Source organism: Myotis davidii, unplaced genomic scaffold (assembly GCF_000327345.1).
Source record: "Myotis davidii unplaced genomic scaffold, ASM32734v1 scaffold1477, whole genome shotgun sequence".
NCBI lineage: Eukaryota > Metazoa > Chordata > Mammalia > Chiroptera > Vespertilionidae > Myotis > Myotis davidii.
This window is the reverse complement of record NW_006288182.1, coordinates 528,298-540,003: the sequence shown is the minus strand read 5'-3', so window position 1 is coordinate 540,003 and position 11,706 is coordinate 528,298. Positions and strand designations below refer to the sequence as shown.

At 54.9% G+C, this 11,706-nt stretch overlaps 1 protein-coding gene across 1 annotated transcript in view; it reads left to right on the top strand.

Moving 5' to 3' along the window:
- Nucleotides 1-11,706, top strand: part of TET3 (tet methylcytosine dioxygenase 3) — an 84,567-nt gene that overhangs the window by 40,392 nt on the left and 32,469 nt on the right. Inside the window, exon 4 of the mRNA XM_006760025.2 lies at nt 7,494-9,627. Coding sequence (XP_006760088.1) covers nt 7,494-9,627 — 2,134 coding nt within the window. The remainder of the gene's footprint in view (nt 1-7,493; nt 9,628-11,706) is intronic.

Sequence of the window (11,706 nt, the reverse complement as noted above, 5' to 3'; positions counted from 1 at the left end):
AGTTGAGTGTAGTTTCTGAGGTTCATTCATATTTCTGTGGTTCATTCATTTCGCACTGCTGTAAAATATTTCATTGTCCATCCTGTGGTTGGTGGACACTTCAAATATGTCTACAATGTGGTTGTCATGCATCATGCTGCTGTGAGCATTGTGCACACATCTCCTGATGCATGTGTGCAGTTTCTCTAGGAGTGGAATTGTGGAACCATGGGATACATGAATGTTCAACATTAGAAGGTAACACTACAGACCTTTCCAGAATGGTTGCTCTGTTACGCCCTCTGCCCGTGGTGTATTAGAAAAAGTTTCTGCTAAACACCACCAGCACTTGGTGGTAAACTGAAATGCCCTTTTATGGTGCTTACTATGTAGCTGGTAAGTGTTGTTAGTGTTCTTCAGATATTGATTTGTTTAATCTTCATGACAACCCTGTGTGGCTAGGTACTATTATTAATCCCCAATTTTCAGATGAGGAAATATAGCACAGAAAGGTTAACTGTTAACCAAAAATTTACTGATGAAGCGATGAGGCACAGAGAGGGTAACTTGCCCAAAGTCACAGAGCTAGTAAGCAGCGGGGGCAAGATTTGAACTAAACATTCTTACTCTTAAATTCTGTATACTGGATATAAAATAGAATCTCACAGTGGCTTTATTTTATATTTCTCTGATTACTAATGAAGCGAGTATTCTTTTCAGATATTTATTTCCCATTCTCTTTTCATGAACTATAATGAAATATTTAAAAACTATTCCCCTATCATAGGGTGCTTAGGCTACCTGTAATTCTTTACTATTAATCCTTCTGGGAAAATCTTTGGCACATGTAAGTTTTTTATTTCTTCTGTTTCTTATATATGTTTTGTTTACATTTCCTGAAGTGAGATTAAGAGTGGTACTTAGTGGTTAAAAATGGCTGTGCTCTTCTGGATTCCTGTGTGATCTTGGGAAGGTTACTTAACCTCTCTGTGTTGTGTCCTCATCAATAGAGATAAGTCTCTACCTTGTAGGAGTTTGTGGTGATTGGAGGAGACAAATGAGTGTGCAGTGATTAGCATAATAATTCAACACGTGACAAAAGTGATTTATCAGGGTTATGTGGAGACTTTTCCTAGCCCCCCCTCCACTTTTCCTGTCTTCCCTGAAACCATATTAATTACTGTTGGGTCAGAAGCATGAACAGTCACAGTCCTATGCTTCTGACTGCTGTGCTGGCCTCAGGGAGTTTGGCCTCGGTCCAGCCTTTTCCTGAGCATCACCCTAGCTGTTGTGTGAGATCTGCTCTGTTTGTCCATTTTGTAGAAGGAAAATGTCTTACTGATATGTACATAGTAACCACAGGAACTAGTAGTACCTCCCCTCACCTCACACAAGAATACTCTCTGCCCGCACATGACAGTCTGGAGAAGTTAGACATGACCCTCCGAGGTCTGCTATCTGCAGAGAGAGTGTGGGTGTGGAGAGTGCAGACACAGAACCGGCTGGCAGTGTACACACACTCTCGCTTGCACAACACAGGCCAGTGTGCACATCCTCTTAGGGGTTCCCCTACAAGCCTCTTTCCTCTCTCAGCTTTTTCATCAATAAACCCCAGATCCTCCAGACTATGCCATGAATACAGGCCATGTGCTGTTAGAGGAGTGGGGCTGTCCATCTGGGGGAGGGGAAGTAAGAATGGGGATTGCATGGAGGTAGCGCTGAGCCTCTAGGATGGGGCGGGGAGGGGGGAACCCCAGCTCCTGGTCTAGTGGCTGGTGGGATGGAAGAGCTGAGCCGTGGTGCTGGGGGCCAGGAAAGCACTGGGTGGGGTTCATTGGGCAGCTGGGTGGGGAGCAGCCACCTCGATCTTGGTCCCCTGAGAATTCACTCTTGGAGCGTCCCCTGTAGGGGATGTGCCCAGACCGGCCTGCTTCCTGGCCACTGGCAGGCTGACTGCAGACTTGTTCATCATGGATGAAAACACCTTCTAGCACCTGTTCCTCCTACAGTGGTGCCTAACTGCTGGGGGCCAGCAGAGCAGCCCTGGGGACTCTGCGCTCTGCGAACTTCCCCTTTCCTGGCAGCCCTAGGAAGGGATGGTCCGTCCGGACTTTGATCTCAGGATAGCAGTCTTTACTTCGCACATCCCTCCCCTTTCTCTTTCATAGGGGAGTGCTGATCTAGCTTTGATGTGCTGCTCCTTAGAGTCGGGAAAGACTTGGAAAACCGGGTGGTGTTTCTGTAGCTCTCCTGGTGTTACGGACCAAAAGAGGTGTCTAGGGAGTGGCGTTCCACACTTCTCCAGCCTTGACTGGCATCCGAGGGTCTTGGGAGTCCCTCGGTGGGGAGGGCAGGCCGTTGAGTGCCTATGGACGTCTGGGGGCCAGCTGTGGGAATTGAGGAGCATAAGGAAGGAGCTGGCTGTAGAGCAGGTGGGGCCTTGGGAGTCCTGACCAGGCAGGGTGCAGGGACAGATTCCAACAGAGGTTCCTGGACCCCCGGGGAAACCTGGGGCTGGGGTTGGTGATGCTGTGTGTACATGTCAACTCTTCTCGAATAGGTTGTGGGTCGGGTCTCTTGGGTCTGAAGAGAGCTCTTACTCCGCTCGTCTTCCAGTTACAAACCCCTTCTGTCCCCAGGTGAGGGAAGTGCACCCTCATCCTGGACAAGACCAAGCCCGAATGGGCCAGAGCCCTTCGGGGATCCTGCGGACAGGAAGAGACCTGGGAAGGCTGGAGTGCAGGGCTCGGGGAGGGCAGGGCAGGGTTGTGTAAGACTGGGCCAGAGCTGACACCTTGGTCGGCCTCTCTGCGGAGTGGGGGGCGGGCTGCCCCAAGATCAGTTGTCAGGTTCCTGAGTCCCATGTGGCAAAGGCGTTCCTGATGGCATTGGCCGTGTCAGGCCTCTGTGCGTGCACAGGGACACGGGCCATCACAGAGGAGGCCGCTCACTCCGCCCAGGCTCTGTGACCGTCCTCTCCGAGTGGGGTGGTGAAGAGGCTGTACCAGCCGGGGTCGGGGGGGAAGAAGCCGCGGTTCATTCTGAACACACAGGAGCCCTCCGCGAGGGTCTGAAGGCGTGATGGAAGCCTCCGCCCTCAGGTGCTCCCAGTGTAGCTGGTCATGCCCCCTAGGAAGGGGTCCCCGACGGGAGGGGTGCTGGCCACAGGCTCGGGCTCAGACCCTGTGGTGGGCAGGACTCCTCAAGGGGGACTTTGTCAGCAGGGGTTGATTCTGTTCCCTATCTCACCCTCTACATTGACTCATTTGTCTGCAGACTACGCTTCACCCCTGGCTCTCTGCTCTTGCCTTCATCCAGACCCTTATTATCACTGACCTGGAGAGTGGCGTTAGTCTCCCCCATGGCCTTCAGGCCCCCAACCTTCACCTCTGCAGTCCTTGCTCTGCTGGGACACTTGAGTGCCCCTCCTGAAATGGAAATCGCCCTATTGTATTCACGCTGTGGGCCACACACCTGCTGTCCCCACACTGTGTGCTCCCCATATGCCCAGCAGCTTGCCCTTCCCCAGGCTGCCAGGCCTGAGGGAGGATTCAGGGCCTTTGCAATGCCAGGTCCCCCATCCGGAATTCCTCCTCCTCCCCCTCCTCCAGAGCCCCTGCCCATCTTCTGAGCCTCATCCTGAAGGTTACTTCGAGGTGAAACCTTTGTCAACACACGTTCACCCTCCCAGAGAGAAGTGACACTCCTCCCCCTGTGCCCCTCCCCCCACCATGACCCTTGTATAGACTGTTTCTACTGCACTGATATAAGGTGGGGGCGTCTGGGCAGGGCGGCACGCTTCTAGCCCCTGAGGCCTGGAATTCGAGGGGAGGAGGTTGGATGGAGCTGGTTGTCATGGACCCTGCGGGAAATTATGAGCTCAGCTTGAATAGTTGGATTAGAGGCTGGGCCTCACGTGGGGTAGGAACTGGGGAGTTGACAGGTGTTGGAGAGAAGGGCGGGACTACCATATCCCAAGCTGCTTGGAGCACGTGACTGATATGCCCTAGGGGTGTGTGTGTGTGTGTGGGTGTGTGTGTGTGTGTGTGTAGGGCTTTTTCTTGCCTGTCACCTTATAAACTTGTTAATGTTCCTAAAATAATCGATCTGGTCTATTGTTCGGTAAGAAGCCACTCCAAGACGTTGTGGCAAAGAAACAGCAGTCATTGTGTTATGCTCTCAGAGCCTGTAGATCCGGAATCAGAACGGAGACAGCGGGGGTAGCTGGTCTCTGTTCCTTGATGTTTAAGGCATCAGCTGGGAAGCCTCCAGAGCTAGTGGCAACGCACAGGCTGGACTGGAACCCTCCCAGGGCATCTTTGCTCACACGTTTGACAGGTGGTGCCGGCTGTTGGCTGGGACCCCAGCTGGGATTGTCAGCCGGGCACCTACATGCGGCCTTTCCGTGCGGCCTGGGTTTCCTCACAGCCCGGTGGCTGGGCTCCAAGAGTAAGAGTCCCAAGAGACCAGGCAGAAGCTGTCCGGCCTTGTGTAGTCCAGCTTTAAAGGCCATGTAGTGTCGCTTCCACATTGTCACAAGTCCACCTGGATTCAAGCGGAGGGATGCATGTGGGATAGAGGGTTGTAGTGGCCATCTTTGGAAAATAAAACCCGTCGCACACGCTAAGCACTGGGTGCATGCAAATGGTAGTCTTAAAATGTGAGGGCTGAGTAGGGAAGAGTTGCGAAATTGGTGGCTGCGGGTGTTGAGGGAGGGTAAGATATGATCAACGATAGATTGTAGGAGAAAAGATTCTGTGTGTCGGGGGGGGGATTTGGGTTATGTAGAGTTGCTTAAAGGAGCCACTGTCAGGTTGGAAAATTTAAAAATATGCATACAAAAAATAAATAAATAAAATAAAAATGTGCGTACACACCAAGGCCCAAATGAGGAGAGCAGGAACAGAAAGGGAGAGAAGGGACAGAGAGGCATCCGTGTGCAGAGTTGTTGGGTCTGGTGCCCGGTGTGTTGGAAGAGCCTGGATGGTGTTTGGGTTGGGGACATTGGTGAGTGCAGGGACACTGGCAGAAATAGGAGGGTTGGAGCAGGAGCTGCTGGAGGTGGGGAGGGGATTCAGTTCCATTGTAGACGAGCTGCCTCCCGTTTCAGGGGTTGGAGTTCATGGAGGTCAGCTGAGAGGTTCAGACAGAGGGCAGCTAGCGAGGCGCATCCCCCAGAACATGGTTGCTGAACCCCGGGGGAGTGGCGATTGAGGCAGAAACTGGGGAGGGGTACAAGCCTTGGGGGGGGCCTGTCTGAGCTGGGAAGCTGAAAGGGCCTACACTGGCCCCACCCTCCCCCTCCAGCGCTCTCCCGCCTCCCTGCCCACAGCCACCATCACCACGCAACTATGTATTTTGATAGAACTTTAAGACTTTAAAAAAGGAGCAAGAAGAGTATCGGGGACTCCCACAGACCCACATTTTTTTACATTTTGCCTTACTGGCTTTATCATCTCTGTGCATATCTATTTTTACATATGGATATACGGTCATGCACTGCATGGCATTTCGGCTAACGATGGGCCCCATAGGCGAATGCGGGAGGTATACCATATGGCCTGGGTGCGTAGTAGGCGACACCATCTAGGTTTGTGCAGGTGCACACGATAATGTTTGCACAATGACAGCATCACCTACTGACACTTTTCTCAGAGCATATCCCCGTCATGAAGTGGCTGGTGACTGTATTCTTTTGTGACCCATTGGAGATTAAGCTGGAGATACGGTGAAACTTTACTCCTAAGCACGTCAGTGTGTGTGTGTGTCCTAAGGACAAGGACCAGGGTGTGATGATCCCAGTCAGGAAGACTCAGCTGGACACAGTATGGTCTTCTTCGTATCCAAATTCTAATTCCATCCATCGTCCCAGTGACGTACCTTATGGCCATTTCCCCCCAGTCCGAGGTCTAACCCATGAGCATTCACATTGCCGTCCTGTCTCCGTAGTCTCATGGAAGCCGGGAGAGATGTGTCTGTCTTTGCAGTTTTTGAAGAGGACAGTCCAGGTGCTTTCTGGCATGCCCTCTGTTTGGGTTAACCTGGCGTTTCCTCGTGATTAGGTTTGGGTGATAGGTTTTAGCTGGAGTTCTGTGCGACTGGTGTTATATCCTTCTCCGTATAGCATATCAAAAGGCACGTGCCCGATATTTGTGACGATAACTTGGTAAAGGTGGCGTCTCTCAGACTTCTTCCTCGGGAACCTTACCTGGGGCTGTTCTGACTCAACACTTGTCTTTTTCCCACCGGTTGCCACCTTCCCCCGATGGCAAGTTTCCTCCAGGATCACCAGCAAGTGCGAGGAGTGTCAGGGGGCTCCGCTGGCCAGGAAACTGGAATTTAGAATTTCTTAAAGTCACTGTTATAATGAAGTAACTTTTCAGGACAGTGTTTTGAGACCATGTATACATCCTGTGCCTCATCAAGCTTTCACCTGCTAGTTGCAGCATGCACAGATTCGTGCCCCGGTGGGGTCCCTCAGCCTGGCCTGCACCCTCTCACAATCCAGGACCCCCCGGGGATGTCGGAGAGCTGGTTTTGGCCCCATCCCTGGAGGCCTGATCCAGACAGGAGGGAGCCTAATCTTGTGCGTTGAGTGTCTGTTCCCTGTTCCTATATAGCCGGGCCCGGGTCGCTTAGGCTATATAGTTGGCATTCTACTATATACCAGATCTCGCAGGGCCCAGATCATTCTACTATAAGGAAGAGCTTTCCTCTCTGGAGGGATGAACCTTGCAACCTCAATTCTGCATCTCTGTGTTAGCTTTTCACTTGCTGGGCTGGGCCCCTGGACTTGCCCCCTCCCCCCTGCCGTGTGCTTTGGTGGACATCAACTTCCTGGGCCTGGGGTGGGGCCTGGATCTTCCTCCAAGCAGTAACAGGCTTGTCATCCACAGGACTGGCTCAGCACGGGGCAGAACACTGCCAGGTCAGGTCGTCAGTGGTTCCCTCGGGCCTGGCACTGGGCTTAAGGAAGCACAATGATGGGTAAAGGGAAGAGCTGTGGTTTCCTTCCCACTGAGAAGCTCTGGCTGACCCCCTGTCCTGGCTAAGTGTGTTCGTCTAGTCAAATAGGTCACGCATGTTTTACTCTTATAGAACATTGTCCCCTGGTGTGCTCGGGGAGCCTTCTTTCTGACAAAAATATAAAACCAACATGGTCCTGGCGTCACCTGGGGCATTGGGAGCTACAGGCCTTTCTGTGTGTCCTTAATAAACGCTTAGTGTCAGGGCAGCCTTGTCAGTGTGATGGGTCTGAGGCTCCAAAACGTCTGAGCAACATTCAGAATTCCGTGCCAGGAGCCCTTAAAGATCTGCCTTCTCTCTTCACGGGTGCAGCTGGCGGGGAAAGGAGACGGGGGGGGCCATGGGCCGAAGTTCAGGGTATGTCGGGGGCAGAGAGTTTGCCAGAAAAGCAAGGTTCAGGTGTGCATCTGAGTGGTGAGAAGCAGAGTAAGCTGTTCCAATATTATGACTCATCTTTTTCCCTTTTCTTCCTCTCTCTCTCTCTCCAGACAGGCTCAGAGCTCAGCCCAGTTGATGGACCTGCTCCAGGTCAGATGGACTCAGGGCCAGTGTACCATGGGGACTCCAGGCAGCTAAGCGCCTCAGGGGCGCCGGTCAATGGTGCTAGAGAACCCGCTGGACCCAGCCTGCTGGGGGCTGGAGGTCCTTGGCGAGTAGACCAGAAGCCCGACTGGGACGCTACCCCAGGCCCAGCTCACACTGCTCGCCTGGAAGATGCCCACGACCTGGTGGCCTTTTCGGCTGTGGCCGAAGCCGTGTCCTCTTACGGGGCCCTTAGCACCCGGCTCTACGAAACCTTCAACCGTGAGATGAATCGCGAGGCTGGGAACAACAACAGCAGGGGACCCCGGTCAGGGCCCGAGAGCTGCTCTGCCGGCAGCGAAGACCTGGACACGCTGCAGACGGCCCTGGCCCTCGCGCGGCATGGCATGAAACCACCCAACTGCAACTGCGACGGCCCGGAATGCCCCGACTACCTCGAGTGGCTGGAGGGGAAGATCAAGTCTGTGGTCGTGGAGGGAGGGGAGGACCGGCCCCGCCTCCCAGGGCCTCTGCCCCCTAGTGAGGCCAGCCTCCCAGCACCCAGCACCAGGCCACTCCTTGGCCCTGAGGTCCCCCAGATGCCTCCCCCAGAGGGCCTGCCTCTGTCCCAGAACGCCCTGAGTATCGCCAAGGAAAAAAACATCAGCCTGCAGACCGCCATCGCCATCGAAGCCCTCACACAGCTCTCCTCCGCCCTCCCTCAGCCTTCTCACTCCGCCTCCCAGGCCTCTTGCCCGCTTCCTGAGGCTTTGTCCCCTCCTGCCGCCCCTTTCAGATCTCCCCAGTCCTACCTCCGGGCCCCCTCGTGGCCTGCGGTCCCCCCCGAAGAGCCCCCACCCTTTGTTCCTGAGAGCCCTGCCTTCCCCCCAGCAACTCCCAGAACGGAGTTTCCCGAAGCCTGGGGCACCGACACCCCACCAGCAACTCCCCGGAGCTCTTGGCCCGTGCCTCGCCCCAGCCCCGACCCCATGGCTGAGCTGGAGCAGCTGTTGGGCAGTGCCAGTGATTATATCCAGTCAGTATTCAAACGGCCCGAGGCCCTGCCCACCAAGCCCAAAGTCAAGGTTGAGGCTCCCTCCTCCTCGCCAGCCCCATCCCCCGTTCTCCAAAGGGAGGCCCCCACACCATCCCCGGAGCCGAGCGCCCACCAGAAGGCCCAGGCCGCCCTGCAGCAGCACCTCCACCATAAGCGCAGCCTCTTCCTGGACCAGGCCCAGAACGCCTCCTTCCCCGCTGCCTCGGAGCCGCCTGCTCCCGGCTGGTGGGCACCGTCCAGCTCACCGGTCCCCCGGCCTGCGGACAGGCCGCCCAAAGAGAAGAAGAAGAAGCCCCTGACACCCGCCGGAGGGGCCCTGGGAACGGAGAAAGCCACTCCCGGGAGTAAGCCCAGTGTCCGGAAGCCCATTCAGATCAAGAAGTCCAGGCCCCGGGAAGCGCAGCCCCTCTTCCCGCCTCTGCGGCAGATTGTCCTGGAAGGGCTGAGGCCCCCGGCCACCGAGGATGCGCAGGCACATCCACCTGCCCCCGCCCCTGCCTCGCAGGGCCCTGCTGTCCCCCTGCCCCCAGAACCTTCTCTTGCGCTATTTGCACCTAGTCCCTCCGGGGACAGCCTGCTGCCCCCTACTCAGGAAATGAGGTCCCCCAGCCCCATGGCAACCCTGCAGACAGGCTCTGCCGGCCCTCTCCCCACCGCCGATGACAAGCTGGAAGAGCTCATCCGGCAATTTGAAGCTGAATTTGGGGATAGCTTTGGGCTTCCTGGCCCCCCGAATGTGCCCGTTCAGGACCCCGAGAACCAGCCCATGTGTCTCGCAGCCCCCGAGAGCCCTTTGGCTACCCGCTCCCCCAAGCAAATCAAGATCGAGTCTTCAGGAGCTGTGACCGTGCTCTCAACCACCTGCTTCCATTCAGAGGAGGGGGGCCAGGAGGCCACACCCACCAAGGCCGAGAACCCACTCACACCCACCCTCAGTGGTTTCCTGGAGTCGCCGCTGAAGTACCTGGACACACCTACCAAGAGTCTGCTGGACACACCTGCCAAGAGAGCCCAGGCCGAGTTCCCCACCTGCGACTGTGTCGGTAATTCCTCCTGGGGGTCGGGCGGGCAGAGGGTTGCGGCCCAGGCGTGGGCTCCTGGGGCTCTGTCTTTCATCTGGCAAGCACTGCCTATGTGCCAGCCACCCCGCGGGGGGCTGGGGATGCAGAAGTGCGCTCACAGGCCAGTGGAGAAGGCATCGAAGGAGACCAATGCTGATGCTTTGTGGTTCACGCAGGCATGTCCTCGTCCGTAGAGGCAGGCACAGATGGTTTGTCACGCAGATTGAGGTCAAGGCACCGTGGAGGCCTTCCTGTGGGAGGTGGTGCTAGTTCTGGAGCCTGAGATTGGTGCCTGTGAGGGGGTGGGGCTTATTTGGACCGTTCTTGCTCTGGGCGTGTGTGGGATAAACAAAAGGCCGCTTGAGAGGCAGACAGGGGCCAGATCTCGCAGGGCCCAGTGAGCCAAGGCTGGGCGTGGGACTTGATTGCATAGGTACTAGTGAGCTGCTGAGGGCTTGAAAGCAAGTAATGACCTTCTGCTTCTACAACACTCTTCCGGCCTGGGCTGGAGAGGAAGGGTTGGTGCGGGAACCTGTAAGGAAGGTGTCTTGAGCCAGGCAAGAAATCACAAGAGTCTAGACTGAAAGAGTGAATGGGTTGGAGGGCCTCCGAGGAGGAGGGAATGTGGGGATGAGGACAACCCAGGTCTCCATCTGGGCGGTGGTCCCTGAGAACACAGGTTTGAGGCGGGGCGATGAGTTCTGTTTGGATGAACTGAGTTTGAAGGGGCTGAGAAACTGGAAGCTGGGTTAGGGGTTGGGATGTAGTTAGCACCCAGGTGGTGGCTGAAGCTGTAGTGTGTGAGCGAGCGCTGAGGGGTTGGTTTGTGTCTTGCCTTCCAGAGTAAGAGCAGTCCCGGGCCTGTGAGGACCGCGCCCATGGACTTCGCTGTCTGGGGCAGGTGGGGGCAGTCAGCGGAGGGGGGCGCTGGGGTCACTGATACACTGGCTCCAGGTCCGCTGCAGACTGTAGTTCTCTGGTATTTGTAGAGCATTCCCTAGAACAGTGATGGCAAACCTATCACACGCATGTCAGAGGTGACACGCGAACTCATTTTTTTGGTTGATTTTTCTTTGTTAAATGGCATTTAAATATATAAAATAAACATCAAAATATAAATGTTTGTTTTACTATGGTTGCAAATATCAAAAATTTTCTATATGTGATACGGCACCAGAGTTAACTTAGGGTTTTTCAAAATGCTGACACGCCGAGCTCAAAAGGTTCACCATCACTGGACTAGAAGATACGTGTGTTTCGGATGTTGACCAAAACCCACGTTGATGCCAGTGAGGAGCATGTTGAGTTCTTGCCGATGAGGAGGAGCTGGGCTGTCCTGCCCGTCCAGCTTCCCCAGACTCCTGGGGTGCGGGGAAGAAGCATCAGTGACAAGGACCTACTTGGGGAGCAAGGGAGAGGGGCCCAGGGCTTCTGTCTGGCCGCTCACAGACGTGCCCCGGGATTGTGGTTCCCCCCGAGGCCTAAGCCTGGACCTGACGAATGAGGATGCGACTTCGAGGGCCTCTTGTTTCCCAGCATTTGGGAGAGGCTTGTTCTGGGCACAGGAGCTGGGCTCCCTTGGCCTTTGTCGTGTGTGTACGTGCCTGTCCCCGCTGCCGGGGTCTCTGTGTTCCTCCCGTTCCAGGCTAGGAAGCATCCTTACCCGCACGTAGGACACAGCTGATCCTTCATAGATATTTTAGTTGTTGGGTTCAGTTATGTGGGCATTGTGTTTGATCAAACTAGCTTTTTTAGAATATGAGTTCTAATTCCATCCCTTCCTCCGGGGCTGTCGTGAGGAGACAGTGAGTCAGTACGCACGAAGCGCTGAGGACCATGCCTGGCGCCTGGCGCGCACTCTGAAAGCGTTGGCTGTCGTCGAGCCTGTGGAATGCGATAAGGCAAGAGACAGAAGTAAAAGCCTGCGTGTTCTAAAGGAATTGTGCACGATGCATCAATCCGTATTGATTAGCTCTGTGCTAGCTGCTGACAGGAATAAAAACTAAGAGAAATAGTTCACCGCTGAAGGACTTGGGGTGTTTGAAGAGAAACAACACAATA